The sequence below is a fragment of the Natrix helvetica genome, assembly GCF_964273705.1.
Source record: "Natrix helvetica genome assembly, chromosome: 3".
Lineage (NCBI taxonomy): Eukaryota > Metazoa > Chordata > Lepidosauria > Squamata > Natricidae > Natrix > Natrix helvetica.
In genome coordinates this window covers 47,810,174-47,829,724 of record NC_138549.1, presented here as the reverse complement: position 1 = coordinate 47,829,724, position 19,551 = coordinate 47,810,174, and the positions used below count along the sequence as shown (strand labels likewise).

General features: G+C 38.1%; 1 protein-coding gene across 7 annotated transcripts in view; it reads right to left on the bottom strand.

The window, feature by feature from the left end:
• Positions 1–19,551, bottom strand: part of REPS2 (RALBP1 associated Eps domain containing 2) — a 93,367-nt gene that overhangs the window by 14,161 nt on the left and 59,655 nt on the right. For 6 of the 7 annotated variants that reach the window (XR_014175023.1, XR_014175024.1, XR_014175025.1 and 3 more), the window contains 2 exons: positions 14,891–14,949; positions 11,884–11,961 (listed from right to left, as the gene is read on the bottom strand). Coding sequence is in view for 4 of the 7 variants with exons in the window: in XM_081948768.1 (XP_081804894.1) it covers positions 11,884–11,961; positions 14,891–14,949 (137 nt within the window). In the remaining 3 variants the exon portion in view is untranslated. The remainder of the gene's footprint in view (positions 1–11,883; positions 11,962–14,890; positions 14,950–19,551) is intronic. The other variant, XM_081948770.1, reaches the window with a different exon arrangement.

The following is a 19,551-nucleotide window of genomic DNA, read 5'->3' as shown; positions in this document are numbered from 1 at the left end:
ATTTTTTTGGCTTACCATACTTTACCTAGTATTGCTAATATAAATGGGAATAATGATAAGCATGGTATATATGTTATTTGTATACTAAGATAGCATTCTCCAACCTTTGCGGCTTGGCGACCTGGCTGGGGGAATTGGGTTGCGCGAGGTGAGGCTGGCACACATGTAAGTTGAGCTGCGCACACACACATTCTGACCAGCCACTCATGCGGCTCAATTCTAAATAGGCCATGGCCTGGTAGTGGACCATGGGCTGGGGCCCTTTACTAAGATATGACTTTTCATTTCTAATTCTGATTACAAACTTGAAGTACAGAGATGTATTCATTTTAAGAAACAGTGTTAGATCTGGGCAACGAGAGAACAGACTGCGGACACGAAGTGACTTAACAGCTCTTTATTATTAGTAGTAGTGATCCAGCTTGCTCTGTGGTCGGAGGGTTCCCCTTTTATAGGGATCGGGTACGCCCCTCGACCAATCAGAACGATACCTGTTTCCCGCTGTAGCAGCGGACCAGAGAGGAGACTTGCCACGATATATGTTAATATCTAACACCCCTCCCCTCCTAGACGGAACGTTGCGGTTAGTAACATAGTCCTTTAGGTACGTTGGTGTTTGCCTTACTCAGGAGGAGCGTCGCAGTTCGGGTTGGTTAGAAGTAGTTGCAGGATCGGGTGCTTTCTCTGCTTCGTGTTCGGGGGGTTTCGTGCTTTCGTTGCTTGGGCGTTCCGGGGTCTGCTCGCTTACGTTGCTTGGGGTTTGCTCTGCTTCGTGCTCGGTCTCCTGTTCTGACCTGGGCTCGCAGGTGTCGTAGTTCTCTGCGTTGGGGCTCTCGAGTGGCTGACTTTGCATTGGTATGTAGCTCTCGTCCTCGGTTCGTAGGTCTGAGTGTGCTAGGCGACCCCGAAGCTGATCGATGTGCCTTTTCCAGTTCCGCCCATCTTCTAGTTCCAACAGATACGATCGTGGACCCGTGATGCCAATGACCTTTGCCGGCATCCACAATGTCCCCCCTGCATAGTTGTGGGCGTATACTGAATCCCCTATGCTAAAACTCCGAATTTTGCTTGTAGAGTCTGGGGGAGCTGTGGCAGAGTAATTTGGGTGAAGACGGTCCAGGTGAGACCGTAGACGGCGGCCCATGAGTAGTTCAGTGGGGCTCCTACCCGTCGTTGCGCTGGGGGTAATCTGTTGGATCAATAGGTAATGGTCAATGCGTGTTTGCCAATCACCTGGACCCATCCTAGCGAGGGCCTCTTTTGCGAATCGCACCATTCTCTCCGCCTGTCCGTTTGATGCCGGATGGAATGGCGCGACGAGGGCATGCCGAATTCCCTGACCTGCTAAGAATGTTTCGAATTGCATGGCCGTGAACTGGGGCCCGTTATCGGAGACCAGAAGGTCGGGCAGGCCATGAGTGGTGAAAAGTCACCGTAGAACCTTAATGACTGCCTCTGCCGTGGTTGAAGTCATTAGGACTACTTCTAGCCATTTGGAGTATGCATCCACAACTATAAGGAACGTCTGACCTTGAACTGGCCCTGCGAAGTCAATGTGTATTCTAGACCAGGGTGCTTTCGGCTTTTCCCATTCTGTGGCGGGCGCTTCCGGGGGTGCTGGTCTCGATTCTTGGCATGCATCGCATGTGGCCACCCACTCCTCTATCTCTTTGTCCATGTTTGGCCACCAAACGTAACTTCTCGCTAACGCCTTCATCCTAACGATCCCCAGATGCCCAACATGTAATGCATCTAACACATTTCTACGCAATGCATAAGGAATAACAACTCGATCTCCCCATAATAAACAACCTTGTAACACTGAGAGTTCGTCCCGTTTTGACCAAAACACTTTGAATTCCGGGCCCATGTTTCCCTTCGGCCACCCCCTCCAAACCCAAGTTTGAACTTGCTTTATTAAATTGTCTTTAGAGGAGAACCTTGCAACGTCGCAGGAAGAAACCGGTCCAGAGTCCAAACAGTCAATGAGCAATACCGGTACTTCGGGAGTGGGGTCTGGCAGAAGGTCAGGTAATGGGCAACGGCTGAGTGCGTCTGCGTGTCCAAGAGTGGAGCCCGGTCGATGAATTAACTTGTAGGAGTACGCAGCCAGGAAAACAGTCCACCTGGTCATGCGCAGAGAAAGGGAGACCGGAGTGGGGCGGTTTCCCGCCAAAAGTCCCAACAACGGTTTGTGATCTGTGATTAGTTCAAAATCGCGGCCGTAGAGGTATTCGTGGAAACGTTTTACTCCAGCTACAGCAGCTAATGCTTCCCTGTCCATCTGGCTGTAGTTCCTTTCGGCCGATGAAAGAGTCCTAGAGTAGAATGCGATGGGTGCTTCTTTTCCGTCTGGCATCCGGTGGCTAAGGACTGCGCCGACTCCAAAGGGTGATGCATCGCAGGTCAATACCAGCGGTAGGGTCTGGCTGTATTGGACTAACAGCGAGTCAGTGGTGAGCAGGCGCTTTACCCCGGCAAAAGCTGCTGCTTCGGATCGTCCCCATTTCCATGGTGTGTTCCTCTGGAGTAGACGGTGTAGTGGCTCAGCAACGGTTGCCTTCTGTCTCAGAAAAACGCTGTAGAAGTTAAGTAGTCCGAGGAAGGCCTGCAACTCGGTCTGATTTCGTGGTGTGGGGGCGTCCTGGATCGCCTTAATTTTCTTTGAAGTGGGGTGTATTCCCTGACCATCGATTCTATAACCCAGGAATTCTACGCTAGGCACGTTAATTTGGCATTTTTCCTTTTTTAGGCGGAGACCCCTTTCTCTGATTCTGGCCAAAACAGTTCTGACTCTTTTATTTAATTGCTCCTCGTTTGCAGCGGACACCAAGATGTCGTCAAAATAAGGGACGACTCCCGGTATCCCTTGCAAAAGTCGTTCCATGACGCTCTGGAACAATCCTGGAGCGATACTCACACCGAATTGTAGTCGGTTGCATTTGAATGCTCCTCTATGCGTCACTATAGTTTGGGCCTCCGCTGTGGCGCTATCTACGGGCAACTGCTGGTAAGCTTGTGCCATGTCTAATTTAGCAAATATCTTTCCTGGCCCCAACGAGTGCAATAAGTGCTGTACTACAGGCACAGGATATGCGCTTTGTTGTAGCGCAACATTAATTGTGCATTTATAGTCCGCGCAGATGCGGACTGACCCATCTGGCTTGACTGGGGTCACAATGGGAGTTTCCCAACGCGCGTGATCCACCGGCTCAAGGACTCCTTGCTCTACTAATTTATCTATCTCCTTATCTATTTTTGGGCGGAGTGCAAAAGGCACTCGTCTCGGTTTAAGTCGGATTGGCGCCACTTTGGGGTCTAAATTGAATGCTATTGGTTTACCCACATACTTACCAAGACCGGGGCTGAACACATCCTCGAACTCCTTAAAAATCTGTTCAGCGCTGCTGTTTCTCACGGCGTTGATTCCGGTGACTTCTAACCCCAGGGCTTCAAACCAATCTAATCCCAGAAGGTTCTGTAATGGCGCGCTGGCGATGGTCACGGGCAGCTGGGCTACGATGTCCTTGAAATGGATTTGGAATGTGCCTTGGCCCACGATGGGGACTTGGTTCCCCTGGTAGTCTCGCAGCAGGATGTCTGGAATGCGTAGTTGGCTCTTTTTGAGGCTAGGGATAGCCTGTTTCATGGATGCCCATGAAATGATCGTCAGGGACGATCCCGTGTCAACTTCTAGCTCGCAAGGTGAGCCCTCCAAGAGGACTGTGACTTTCAGCTTTTTTGGGCGCTTGGTGCGGACCTGACTTATTGTTGTGAGATACGTTCGCAACTCCTCTCTCTGGGTCAACTCTATTTCAGCATCTGTATCCTGAAAATACTCTCGTTGAGCGTCTTGATAGAACGCTCTTTCAGCTCTTTGTGTGTAATCTCTCTGGGGATACGCTCGCTCAGCTCTTTGGGAATTTTCTCTCTGGGTAAACACTTGTGGATTTCTCTCTGGGCGCCCTTTTTGATTTCGCCAAGCCCCTGGGTTGGGCTTCTGTTGGCGGTACATGGGTGGCTGCCGTGAGGCAGGGACTTTGCTCCGGCACACTCGTGCGATGTGCCCAAGTTTGTTGCAGTGCGAACAAACAACGTTCCTGAACCTACAGGTAGACCGGGGTGATTCCCTCCGCAGCTTGCGCAGGGCGGCAAACTGGATCCGGGTCTCCCCCCAGGTCTCACGTGACTGCTCCGCATCAGGTGACTTTCCTCGAGCTCGGGATCCTCGAAATCTGGAATGGTGTCCTCGTAGTGGACTCTGGTGTGTCTTGGCGCTGGCTGGCCTGTGTTGAAACCGCGTTGAATTGTCTCCGCTGATCTGTCTGCTGCTTCTGAAGCTCTTGCCTCGTCGAGTACAATCTGTAGGCTTAAATTGGTTTTGGCTAACAGCCGTTTTTGTAGGGAAATGTCTCTCAGCCCACTAACGAGTCGATCCATAATCTGCTCATCCAGGTCTCTGAATCCACAATGTGTGGCTGCTTTTCGTAGAGCTGCAACGTACTGGTTGATAGATTCTCCCACCTTCTGGTTCCTCGTGTTGAATGCTTGGCGGCAAACATGGCGGGAAGGTTTTGGCGCGTAATGAGTCTGTAGAGCCTGTTGCAACGCCGTCCATGATACTGCCTGTATTGGAGTAGGCGCGGTGAGGTCTCTGGCCGTGTTGAAGACTTCTTTTCCGCAGTAGCCGAGGAAGATGTTTTTCTTCCGGGCGTCGGTGATCCCCGTGTATTCGTTCGCTTCGAGAAAACACTCGAAACGAATCATGAAGGCTTCCCATTCGTCGTTCGCTGGGTCGAATGGAGCGGGGGGAGTGTGCATTGCCATCTTCTCTCGTTTGAATTTGCCGCGCTGTGGTGACCTGAGATGGCTGCCGGAATTTCTGCCGAATTCCTAGGCTGGATCAAATCCGGAGATTCTGGAGGTAGCGTTCTTCGTCCTATCTGTCTCTCGATCCCACCTTCGTCGCCAATGTTAGATCTGGGCAACGAGAGAACAGACTGCGGACACGAAGTGACTTAACAGCTCTTTATTAGTAGTAGTAGTGATCCAGCTTGCTCTGTGGTCAGAGGGTTCCCCTTTTATAGGGATCGGGTACGTCCCTCGACCAATCAGAACGATACCTGTTTCCCGCTGTAGCAGCGGACCAGAGAGGAGACTTGCCACGATATATGTTAATATCTAACAAACAGCATGTAAAAATAAATTATGAAAACAATGATGGCCAAGCTGCAACCACTGTTTTCAGTGTAATACATTCCACCAGAGAATGTTCAAGTCAAAACCTGGAAAAATGGAGCTACATAAATATTATGCATTCCTATTTTAAATAATAAAACTAACAGAGATAAAAACTGGTTGCTATATCCTTAAAGTGCCACCTAGTGGAATCTGTCAAAATATTTTAAAATAGAGTGAAGCACTCCTATAGTCAGTACCTCAACATAACAGTATTTAGATTTTTTTTTCACCATACAGTATTTACAATTGCCTAAAGCTAGCAATTCCAAATATTGTACGTTGAGAAAGAATTAAAGTAACCAGCTATAGAGCAAACATGAGAAAAATGTTTCACCTGAATATTTTTGTTACTGTGACTCTGGAAATATATCATGAAATCTTATACAGCACTTCCTTTATTTTGAAACCAAAAATAGGTTATCTATTTATTTGTGCTTTGTTTTATTACATTGGGACATAAAGGGTTAAACAACTGGATTTTAGTAAATTATTTTATCATGAAGAGAGATGAATTGGTTTAATAGGATTGTCTCCTGGATAAGAATGTATGCTGGGCTGAATTGTATCAGCTGCCAAGCATCAGAGATGACATAAAAGTTGCCCTAAATAAATAAGCAAACACATTTATGATTTCAGCCTTGCTGCCATTACGGGCTGCTTCATAGATTCATAAGAATCATTCATGAAATCCATTCATTATTGGTCAAGTCACTCCAAACTTTGGAAACATTTGAAATTAATTGTCCCCATGAAGGTACCTGGTTGCCCTGAATTTATTCAGCTTGTCCACAACATATAAGTTGCAAATTTAGCATGAACATTTTTCCTCTTGCTTTGCCTGGTGGGAAGGTGATTCACAGTAATTTACTTATTTCATTTACCAAATTTACTTATTAAGTTTAGATACTGCCCATCTCACTCTGAGACTATTCACTACATTTTTATACTGTCACACAGGAATATTTTGTACCAACTACAGCTTCTGCCAAGGTAACCCTGTACACAGAACATCGCATTCATATATGAGATGTAACCGGGATATTGGAAACAATGGCTTTTACCTGCCTATCTAGGAGTAATTCAGTATCTATACTGAAGTTATATATAGTTATAACCTAATCCTTTGGGGGTAATGTTATCACACAATTTCTCTCTAGGATTTAGCTTCAACTTGCTTCTTCCTATCCAGTCTCCTAAAGCATCTAAACGCTGGGGCAGGACTTTCACTATATGACTGAGCCAAGGATAGTTGTTTATTGATATTGTGACACCCACCCACCCATGTTTTGGTTATACATAAGAAATCCACTTATTTACAAGTAAATCATGAATGGATATGGTCAAACTCCACATGGAAACCTGTTTACCAGCAATAACCTAAAGCCAAAACTCTAACAATCTCATGATCAGCAAGAATAAGAAGATCCCCATATATCAATCAGCCTTAAATTGCAGGCCACCCTTCAATATTTTACATTAGAGCAGTTTATGTAACTTATAGTTACATAACACCATTAGTTATATTCACATCTCTATATGGGTTGTTTAAGAATGGCACTGTGGTTTTGCTGTAGTCTTAAAAAATGCAATAGCACAGATCAGACTTTGTGATGAAGAAGAAAAATATTTCCAAAATTTCCTGAAAGTAAATTCTACTTGTTACATTTTCTCACCAGCTGATAATTTCATGCTGGATCAGTCCTTCTGAAACAATATGGTTGATGAATAGACTTTAAGGCCAGGAGAGAAACTGAAATGTTATTACACTGATTTCCAATACTTTTGTTGGTTTCTAAACAATATAGTTGCTATATAGAAATTGACCTATGTGAAATTACAGGTAGTCCTAAGACTTAACACAATTCATTTAGTGACCATTTGAAGTTACAATGGCACTAAAAAAGGTGACATAACCATTTTTCACACTTACAACTATTGGGTCACTTGGCAGCTGAATCATATTTATAATGGTTGTGGTGTCCTGGGGTCACATGATCACCTTTTGCAACCTTCTGACAAGCAAAGTCAATGGAAAAGACAGGATCACTTAACAATGGTGTTACTAACTTAACAACTGCAGTGATTCACTTAACAACTGTGGCAATAGTTGTTAAGAAATGGGGGAAAACTCACTTAACATCTATCTCCCTTAGCAACAGAAATGTTTGACTTGGAGGCGGAGCTGATATCATGATGAACGACGTGCGATCTTGGAGCTTCAGGATATCTCTGCCGCTGGACGGTCCTTTCGGACCAAAACCATCCCGTAGAGACAGTGATAGAGAAGGGCACATCCTGCTGATCCCGGGGACATAGCAAAGTCCCTGGTAGATCCAGGAGAAGCCCTTTTTCCGGCGGCAAAAAAGCAGCCATTGAAGCTGCTGAAAGTTGGGAGAGCTACAGAAACGGAAGACAAGCAGGAGAGAAAGTGTGCCAAATTGGTGAGATAAATTTTTACTATTAGATGAGAGAACACCCCAAATATTAAAAGTAAAGTTAAAACTGAAAACAGAAGAGGTCAAGCGGCGAGAGTAAGACTGACTTTATTTTTCTCTTTTTAAAAAGGTTTTCATTCTTTTTCTCTTTTCAACGCCTTATAATATTTTCTTGTTAAAAAAAATCTTTTTTCTTTCTTTCCTGGAATATAAAGAGGGATGTGAAAATAGATGAAAAGAAATAACACTGCCACTTAGAGGCTTGGAAATATTGTTTTTCTTCTCTACGTTTGAGCATTTGATAATCTTGTGCAAAGTAAGAGATGGTGTTACACTTCAAGGACTTTGTTTATTGAAAATGATAATGGGAAGAGCACGGATGTTTATACAGGTCCTTCTCTGGGTACTATCAGAGTAAAAAGCTTGGAGTGGAAAAAAAAAGATTGCACTGAACTGGGAAAGAGAACAGTTAACTTTGTTTGGAAAAGAGCCTTGGATTTTAAAGTGGCAGTGTGCACTATTGGAAGGAAAAGATCAATAAAGCCGATGTTGCAACAGGGAAAAGAAAAGGAAGTGACATTGAAGATGATAATGCAAGAAATTCAAAAAATACAAGTAAGAACAGAGAGCATTGAAAAGAGATTGGAGATTATTGGACAAAGAACAGAAAAAATTGATGGAAAAAATTGAGAATACTCACCAAAAGATGATGAAATATGAGGACAGATCTCAAAAAACTGAAGAAAAAGATGAACAAAGAGATAAGAAAATTGGAGATATTGACAGCAGAATGAGTGCTGTTGAAAAAGATTAGAGTGGAATATTGGAATGGGAGATCGATAGACTAGAATTTTACCTCAGATTCCAGAAGATAGAAGAAGAAAAGGGAGAAAATTTGGCAGAAATAACGATAGAAATTACTTTCACCAGAAGCATTGGTGATAACTAAAGGGAAGATGATGGAAGGAACGGATAAGGGGTTTTGAACCTTCACAAGATAGGCAGTGAAATATAAGTTTCACTGCCAAGAGATGTCCATACAATATTTACTAAAAAAGCAATTAGAATACAAATACCACAAATGGTAAAAAATAAAAGATTGCACTACTATTGGATGGATACAGGATGATGTAATGAAATGTTATAATAAAAATTAATTTGAATTTATTTAAAGTTAGAAAATTTTGTATAAAATGAAGTAATAATAGTTATAGTCAAATAAATGATTAATAATAATACTGTATACATATATATTAGATTGATAATATGAGATTTTATATAATTTGTAAATGAGGACTATGGAGAGCATGCATACAAGTTTGGTAACCAAAGATAAACAATTTTATAAAACATGGGACTTATCTTATTAATGGTTAGACAAAGAATTTTATATTATTACTGGATGGATTTAGGATGATGTAATGAAATGTCATAATATAAATTTACCTAAAATGTAGAATATCTCACATAAAATGAAGTAATGATAATTATAGTCAAATAAATGTATAATAATGATAATAATGGTATACATATATATCAGATTGATAATACGAGATTCTATATAAAGTGTAAGTGAAGACTATGGTGAGAATGTACAAAAAAGTTTTGTAACCAATCGACACACTGTACGAAACTGGAAGACGGTTTTATGTTTTATGTTTGTCTGTAGTTGTTTGTTTAAAAATTTAAAAAAATGTTTTTTTTAAAAAAAGAAAAAAATGTTTGATTCAATTATGGTCATACGTCAAGGACTACATGTACAGCAGGTCATAGAATCTTATATTCTATGAGAGCACTGCCCAAATACATGGGGTTAGAGAGGAGGCACCAGGCCTGGAAGTGTTTATACTTTTGCCTACTACTACTACTGGGATAATTCTCCTCACTGTAAAACCACAAAAACAAGAGACCATCTGCCCAAAGCACAAAGAAAGGAGGTCTACCTTACTTTGGTACTGAAAACCTTGATATTAAATAATATTATGAATAAAAAGAAATATTCTATCTTTCTGTTGGCCTAGATTGCCATCTGGCTTTCAAAATATAGTTATTCCTGTGAGGGTTTTAAAAATTACTGAAATTAATCAAGCTTTAGAACCAAGTTACATTATCTCCCACCCATCCTCCTGAAATATATCATATACATATTAGTAAGCCAGTCAGACAAAAGATGTGAAGACTCTTCAGCCCTTTTCTAGAATGTTCCATATACTATCATAGTGGTTCTCAATAACCTATGCATAATAACAATATTAAAATAATGCTGCTCAGCTATCTGAAACAAGTTACAGGAAAGTTTAGAAACCAGATACAATTAATCAAAGAAGCTAAAGAATGCGCAATGCCAAAATCCTCCTTCCCTTTAAATCATTTCCATCATTCCTCTATTCTGGAAACGGATTTTTTTTCACTTGTATTTGGTATGTTCTTTTCAGCCAAGAACCCCATTAAGTAATGTAACCCATATGTGTATAACAATTCCAGTTCTCTACAAAGCTGATTTATAAGTTCCAACTAGTATGTATAACATTTTGATAGCTTTAATACCTAGAGACCTACAGGACGAGTGGATGGCTTTTAGCGTTGGCCAAAATACCAACTTTTGGTTAGTTTAAAAAAAAACTAAGTTATGCTTCATTCAATATTATTATTTTCTCCAGCTGCAGCAATAATGATAATGACAGCATGATGTTGAGAAAATTAAATTTGTCCTTTAACAGACAAAATAAAAAAGCTTTACCTCAGTGTAGCTTCGTGTTTATTCAAATCCTTGTGAAACCATTTAGGGCAGTGTTTCTCAACCTTGGCGACTTTAAGTCCTGGCTGGGGGATTCTGGGAGTTGAAGTCCACAGGACCTAAAGTCGCCAAGGATGAGAAACACTGTTTTAGGAACTTTACAAAGTTATACTGCATTCTCACGGGTGTACAGTAATGTCTCTCTATGGTTTGAGGAATGAACTATATCACACAAAGCTTGATAGATTCATAAACAATTTTAATGATTTCTCATTAAGATTAAGCTTTGTCTAGCTGGTCAAGAGTGCAAAAGAATAGGATACACAAGCATATTCTGTCTGGTTATTTAATTGGATTTATATATTAATTCCAAGGATATTTTTGAACTTCAATAATGCTAAAACCTGAAAAAAAAAGTCCTTGACCACTCATATAGGTAGACCTCGACTTACAGCATTTTGTTTAGTGACCGTTCGAAGTTACAACGGCACTGAAAAAAGTGACATGACCATTTTTCACAGTTATGACTGTTGCAGTATCCTCATGGTCACATGATTTACATTTGGATGCTTGGCAACTGACTCACACTTATGATGGTTACAGTGTCCTGGAATCATGTGATCCCCTTTTGTGACCTTCTGACAAGTAAAGTCAATGGGGAAACCAGAGTCACTTAACAATCGTGTTACTAATTTAACAACTGCAGTGATTCATTTAAAAACTGTGGCAAGAAAAGTCATAAAATGGGAAAAAACTCATTTAACTCATTTCTCACTTAGCAATATAAATTCTGGGCTCAATTGTGGTCGTAAATTGAGGACTACCTGTATAGTGTTTTCAGACATTTCTGTGTATAAGGCTGCTGAAAAACAATAAAGAAAAACAACAAAAGTCTTTTCTTGCATATCCTCATGAATGTACTATGTTCTGTACACACTTTTTTTTTTACAAATTAGGCATAACAGAAACTTTTCTATTACTCATATAATCCATGGTTAGAAACAATTTACAAGGAAGGAAGAATCCCTAAAACTACATTTCTATAGTTTTATTATAAACAATCGTATATTGTATTTGTCTATATTTGAACAGATTTAAAACATCACTCTATTCTAAGAAACAAATATACATACATAACTCCATCCCAATTTGTATTCATACACTTATGTATGCATAAAGAAATACGTAATTAAATAAAATTAGTTTGCTAACCTCAATTAAAAATACCCTTTTCACCTTTAACTTATTAAAGTAATGTATTAAAGTAACAATTCTTACTCTGTGAGTGTGTGTGAGTGTGTGTGTGTGTGTGTGAGTCCAGTTTGGTACCAGTTAAGGTACCAGACCAGACTCCAGGAAATTGTGAGTTCTGGTCCCACTTTAGGCATCATTTATAAAAGTAATAAAGATGGGAGATAAACTGTGAAGAATAAAAAAAGCTTGTTTTTTATTTATAGTTTAAAAGTCTACCTGTTTCTGAAGAGTGAAGTTCATATAGCTTGATTTGGGTTGAGTGCTTGTTGCAGTATTTATGACAGGAAGAGAAACCTGCAGGACACAATCAGAGTCAATCTTTTTATGTAGCATGATCAGAAAAAGCAATAGTTAAATAAATAAATGTTAGGCTAAAGTTTTAACTTTAATTTTAAACTTGCAGAATGTTTTTAGAATGGTTTTCTTCTTTGGGGAACAGTCAGACTCTCAAGTAAAGTAGGAATTCAGAAGAAAAATGAATAAATATAATAAACATTTAAACAGGAAACCAAACTTTGGTTTAAAAAGAAGCAGATTTTCTTATGTAGAACAGTACTGTATATGAATATAACTGACCCTGGAAAATGACAGCAAGAAGTCAAAGAATGGGAGAAAACAAGATATAAAAGGAAAATTGTCAAATGGCAACTTGTGTGGAAACACTTCCTAAATATACAACTAACATAAAATTAACAAGATCACTATTGCTCTTAATATTTCCATACTGATCCTCTTTTTATTATTTATTAGCATTTGTATTATTTGTCTAAACAAAATTATAGCTGCAAATTTACAATTAAGATTTTTAATATGCCCAATTTTACAAGTGAAAGTATTATGTTTGTCTACTGGATTCTACATCACTACAGGTAGTCCTTGACTTATGACCACAATTGAACCCAAAATTTCTATTGTTAAGTGAGACATTTGTTAAGTGACTTTTGCCCCATCTTACAACCTTTCTGCCTCAGTTGTTAAATGAATCATTGTAGCTGATAAAATAGTAACCCAGTTGTTAAGTTAATCTGGCTTCCCTATTGATTTTGCTTTTCAGATTGCAAAAGGCGATCATATGATCTTAGACAGAGCAATGGTCATAAATATGAACCAGGTACCAAGCATCTGAATTTTGATCACATGACCATGGGATGCTGCAAAGGTCATAATTGTGAAAAATGGTCATAAGTCACTTTTTTCAGTGCCATTGCAACGTTGAACGGTCACTAAACAAAAGTGGTTAGTTGAGGACTATCTGTATTCAGGAATGCCCAATATTTTTGATGATAGAAATAATGGATCTTGATGTGGGCTGAAGAGCTTGATGTGGGCTGAAGGGCTGCCAAAGAGGTCTTTTGCTTATCCAGTTATAAAAAATCCACAGTAGTGGTGTAATCATTCTTAAAACAAAAGAAATCAGTGTGATTCAGATATTGGTGAGTAGCCCTTGATCATATTATTTCAAAAATAAAGCAGATTCTAGCCTTCTGCATAAAGTAGACCTATATGTTTACAATATTATTTCCAATAACAAAACATTCCTGAGAGGGGCTTTCAAGGGTAATATGTGAGTCCTTCAATTCTTCAGAATTTATTAAGCCTAACACTGATCTGAGGTTTTTGGCTCTTTGTTATTTTCCATTTAAAATCTACCTTTTCCTTTCAGGTTTACATTTAGACTACAATGACTAAGCTTTACAAATAGTGACTGAACTTGTTCTGATAGGCTGAAATAGTAGTAGTCTGAAAATGTGTTACGTGTCATAAAAGGCATCAGAATCAGGTGAAATTCATGCATCCTCATAGATTCTACTACCTTTGTTGGTTTTTTTTGTTTGGTATCTTTGAGTCAAGTTTTTACTCCTGACAAGTGCCTGAACAAGTCCCTGCAGTTTTCCTGGCTGGAAATAATTTGCAATGAAAGTGATGGCCCAAGGTGAGTTAGTTGGCTTTCTGATTAAGACAGGACTAGAACTTAACTGTCTCTTGGTTTCTTACCTGGTGCCTTTCTATGGTATTTTTATATTATTATATGTAAATTAAAGGGGTTATAGTAGTCTGGTTTTTTTTACAAGCCATATAAAAGGTAAACCAGTATTAACAGCAAATGATAATACCAGAATATAGAAGTTTGAGCATAAGCATAGACAAAAGTCCTACACTTATTTGCAAAAGAATATGTACCACAGAACATGGTTCTGAAGACCATTATTGCTGAGTAAATATTTATGAGACTGTATTCTTTAATGAAAATAGAAAAGAAAAAAATTACCCATTATTATTCCAATAAAATTAGAAAAGAAACATTTGGGACAGTAACCTTCTCACTGTATGTTTAATTGATTAAACAGGTATTTGTGAAGTATGATTTATTATAAAATGCTGTATGCTGTATAATATTTACTTCTCACTACCTAATCACAATGTCTATGAAATATCTAATATTTATGGACACACTTATTTATAGAAGACATATAGAAATTTTGTAAACATTATAAATATTAATTAGATCTGATTTATCCATGAAACCCAAAAGTGTGATAGAAATAAAAAATATATGTCTCCATCTCTAGAAATCATCAGCATAATAGTTAATATAATACTGGGCAGTCAGAATTCATCAGTAATCTTAAAAGTACTGTCTCAAAGACAAGCAATTAAGTTTTATTAGAAACTATCATTTAGACTTCCAAAATAAGTTTCAATGTGTAGGAATCTTTTTTCAAACTGCATTTTGCATAACAAGAGCAGGATTAACCAATTATTATTATATGAAGAAAAGATTCAGAAAGTTTAGGACAGTGCTGGTTGACTGATATTTTCAATTCCTTAAGTTCCATCGAGAAACATGTTGTTAAAATGTATAAAAAATACTTGTAAGTTATAACATTAAAGAATCTCTACATACAGGTAGTCTTTAACTTTGTTTAGTGATTGTTTGAGATACTGAAAATTATTTGAATTACTGATTATTTGGAAAAATTACAGAATTTATAATAGATTATTGTAAGACATTTTCTCAATCCCCTTTTCCCTTTGAATACCATTATTTTTAAACTATAGGATGTATTGTTGAAATTAGCTACTGAATAGTTCCTAAAATTATAATTAATGATGCTGTTTTTGTCTTGTGAGCTTTGATAGATGGCTGGGCAAGAAAAAACTCTTATCTCTCCCTTTTAAGATAGATATTAAGCATAACATCATGCTGAAATTATTAACACACCTGTGATACAAAGGGCCTGGGAGGTAGAGCAGGTGGTGGTGGTATCCAGCCTGATCTAACTGTTAAAACCAAAGGACAAAAATAACACATATGAATGTAATGAATAGTCATATGCGCCTAGCAGGACAATTCAATTTCTTCACACAAATTAATCTAATAATACAAACTTGAACAATTTGTTAGCATACTTCTATCTTCACACACACTCAAAAACTACCCTGAGTTGGACTGAAATGGGTGGATGCAGAAATTGAAATAAATACACACACACACATCTATATGTGTATATAATACAATACAATACAATAGCAGAGTTGGAAGGGACCTTGGAGGTCTTGTAGTCCAACCCCCTAGGCAGGAAATCCTATACTGTTCCAGACAAATGGCTATCCAACATCTTCTTAGAGACTTCCAGTGTTGGGGCATTCACAACTTCTGGACGCAAACTGTTCCATTGATTAATTGTTTTAACTGTCAGGAAATTTCTCCTCAGTTCTAAGTTGCTTCTCTCCTTGATTAGTTTCCACCCATTGCTTCTTGTTCTACCCTCAGGTGCCTTGGAGAAAAGTTTGACTTCCTCTTCTTTGTGGTAACCCCTGAGATATTGGAACACTGCTATCATGTCTCCCGTAGTCCTTTTTTCATTAAACTAGACATACCCAGTTTCTGCAACTGTTCTTCATGTTTTAGTCTCCAGTCCCCTAATCCTCTTTGTTGCTCTTCTCTGCACTCTTTCTAGAGTCTCCACATCTTTTTACATCGTGGCGACCAGAACTTAATGCAGTATTCCAAGTGTGGCCTTACCATTATAAAGTGGTATTAACACTTCACGTGATCTTGATTCTATCCCTGTTTATGTAGCCTAGAACTGTGTTGGCTTTTTTGGCAGCTGCTGCACACTGCCGGCTCATATTTAAATGGTTGTCCATTAGGACTCCAAGATCCCTGTCACAGTTACTACTATTGAGCAAGGTACCACCTATACTGTACTTGTGCATTTCATTTTTCTTGCCTAAATGTAGAACCTTATTCTTTTCACCATTGAATTTCATTTTATTAGATAGTGCCCAATGTTCAAGTTTGTCAAGATCCTTCTATATCCTGTCTTCTGGAGTGTTGGCTATTCCTGCCAGCTTGGTGTCATCTGCAAATTTGATGAGTTCCCCATTTATTCCCTCATCCAAATCATTGATGAAGATGTTGAAGAATACTGGGCCTAAAACAGGGCCTTGGGGTACTCCACTGCATATTTCCCTCCATGTAGATGCAGTTCCATTGAGGACTACACACTGAGTGCGGTTGGTCAGCCAGTTACTAATCCATCTGGGGTGATGCTGTCCAACCCACATTCTTCTACTTTACCTAGTTGTAGGTTATAGTCTATCTTATCAAATGCCTTATTGAAGTCCAAGTAAACTATATCGACGGCATTCCTGTGGTCCACTAATTTTGTCACTTTGTCAAAGAATGCAATAAGATTAGTCTGGCATGATCTGTTTTTGACAAACCCATGTTGGCTTTTGGCTATTACTTTGTTTACTTCTAGGTGTTTGCTAATTTGTTGCTTGATTATCTTTTCCAGAATCTTTCCTGGTATTGAGGTCAGGCTGATAGGTCTATAGTTTCCTGGATCTATTTTTTCCCCTTTTTTGACGATGGGAACCACATCAGCTCTTTTCCAGTCCTCTGGCAGTTCCCCGGTGCTCCAGGATCTCTGAAAGATATAGTTCAGTGGTTCTGAGATCTCATCTGCCAGTTCCTTCAGATCCCTTGGGATGTAAACTGTCCGTTCCTGGTGATTTGAACTCGTCTAGGGTAGACAGGTGCTCAATTATCATTTTCTTCCTTATTTCAATTTGTGTTCCTAATCTGATTTTTGTGGTGCTGTTTTTGATAGGTTGGACTGTTTTATCCCTTTGTGTGTATCTGTGTAAAGACAGATGCAAAAAATGAGTTAAATAGTTCTGCTTTCTCCCTGTTGCTTGTCACCTTCTTGCCACTTTCTCCCAGCAATGGACCAATTGTTTCCTTAACCTTTTTCTTGTTTTTAACATGTTGGAAGAAGCTTTTTTTTGTTATTTTTTACTTTTGTGGCAAGCCTTTCTTCATTGTGAGCCTTGGCTTTCCTTATTTCATCTTTACAGGCTCAGGCTATTTGCTGATATTCTGCCTTAGTTATGTCCCCCTCTTTCCACTTTTTATACTTAACTTTTTTGTCTTTCAATTTGTCAGAGAGTTCTTTATGCAGCCATGCTGGTTTCTTTTGGGAGCTGTTATTTTTCTTCTTCATTGGTATTGTGCTAGACTGGGCTTTTGTAATCTCACTTTTCAAAATTTCCCAAGCTTCTTGAGTTGTTTTCCTCTTGAGGATTCTCATTCATGGAATTCTTCCCAAGCTCTCTCTAAGTTTATTGAAATTAGCTCTCTTACAATCCAAGACTCTAGTTTGACTTTTTCTACTACTTGTGTTTGCATAATGTTGAATTCCAATATTGCATGGTCACTTGCCCCCAGGGTTCCTATGGCTTCAACACCTTCTATAATTTCCTCTCTTTTACTAGAATTAAATCTAATATGGCTGATCCTCTTGTTCCCTTCTCTACTTTTTGGGAAACAAAGTTGTCTGCTAGGTTTGTTATATATGATTAACTACAACACAGTTATATATATGATTATATATGATTAGCTACAACACAGTCAACATTGATTCAGTTAAATATCGGCAAAAGATACATATGCACTGTCAGCTACACTTTTAGAAAGGAAATAGAAATAGAAATAAAAGCAAATTTTTAGTATCAGCATTAATATTATTTATATATTAGAAACCATTCAAGAACAATGGGATTATACAAAATAAATTTGCATAGATAATTGATAATTGAATATAATTAGAGATATGATGGCACTTGTGCTATTACCATGTATTATTTAAACATTTGTAAGAATATATTTGTTAAATAGCTAGGAAAGATTAATGAGTGAAATAATATTTATTAAAGTATGTAGTTTATCAAGAAAAAATTCTAAATTTATAAAATGTTCAGTACTATTTCTATTGTATCAGAATGGTATGATGCATATCAGATACCACACTCATATTTTAATAATCACATTGGTTCTAACTGCATGACTGATATCACATTTAGTATGACCATCGTTACTGAAAGCAAACATATACTTAGATATAATACAAAGTCTTGATTAATTGTATGGTACCACTGATATTCTTATACCAGTAAGTTTACATATACATATACATATACATATACATATACATATACATATATATATATATATATATATATATATATGTGTGTGTGTGTGTGTGTGTGTGTGTGTGTGTGTGTGTGTGTGTGTGTGTTAAAGGAGTCTTGAGTGCTGGAAACAATATTTTAACAACATTTAAGTATTTGTGTGCTGGAAACAGTATTTTAACGGTGTCATATTTTTATTTCAAGGAGATTCAATTTTTAATTCAAATAACAGCTATGTTATTTGAGCAGATTTATTTTTCAATTGTTTAATTTAGGGCTGTTTTTTCTTCTCCCTACTTAATATGCATTTTCAGTTCCAAGTCAGTTGTTTCCTGAAACAACTCTACAAAATTATGTAATTTCATTTTTAGTATGGTATGTTTTTTGAATTGTAATTTTCATTTGAATTTTATTAGTCAATTCTTACTCATTTTCTCTGATCATAGGAAATTAAAGAATCAGTATTTTCTTCTATATAGATTGTACATTTTAATTTTTTATTAATAATATATAATACAAAAATAAAAAAGAAAATAGTAGGAAAATAGGGAAAGAAAAAGGGAAGGAAAAGGTGTGGGGCAAGGGGAAGAAAGAAAAAAAAACTCCCTTTGGTGCAGTAGAAAAAATAGTAACATCAAACCTCAAGTTTTCACTTTTACATAATAATATTATAAACTAGCCATTTCTACAACAAAAAACCTACTAATCAGTAAAACCCAAAATCAAAGTTTTATTTTTTTCCACCTTAGGCATAAAGTCCAGAAGCGGATTCCAAATAAAAACAAATGTATTTTTCTTTAATCAAAGCAGTCAATTTGGCCATCTCTGCTAACTCCGTCAACTTTTGCAACCATTCATCCATTGTAAGACTCAAAGTGTCCTTTCATAGTTGTGTTAAAGTAATCTTGCAGCTGTCAACATAAATAACATCAAAGTTCCAAATTCCCCCCCCCCCCCCAAGTCTTTTTCCATTAAACCCAGAAGAAAAGTTTCTGGTTTTATCCTTATATTCACTTTGAGAATCTTCTGTATTAAGATGTGAATCCTACTCCAATATTTCTTTGCTTTATCACATCTCTACCATAAATGATAAAAAGTCCCTTCTTTATATTTACATTTCCAACTTTCATCTGAAATACCTTTATACATTCTTGACAACTTATCTGGTGTTAAGTACCAATGATATATTCTTATATTTTTTTAAAAAAAATGTAATTTAGTGTCAAGAATCCACATATTCTCTCATTGTTCCAGCATTACATTATATCCAAAGTTTCTTATCCACCGAATCATACAAAGCTTTACGTATTCATTCTCCAAATTCAAATTCAATAACAATTTATAAGCCTTAGCAATAATATGTTCATCACTACCAGGTAATAGGATTTCCAATTCATTTTTCAG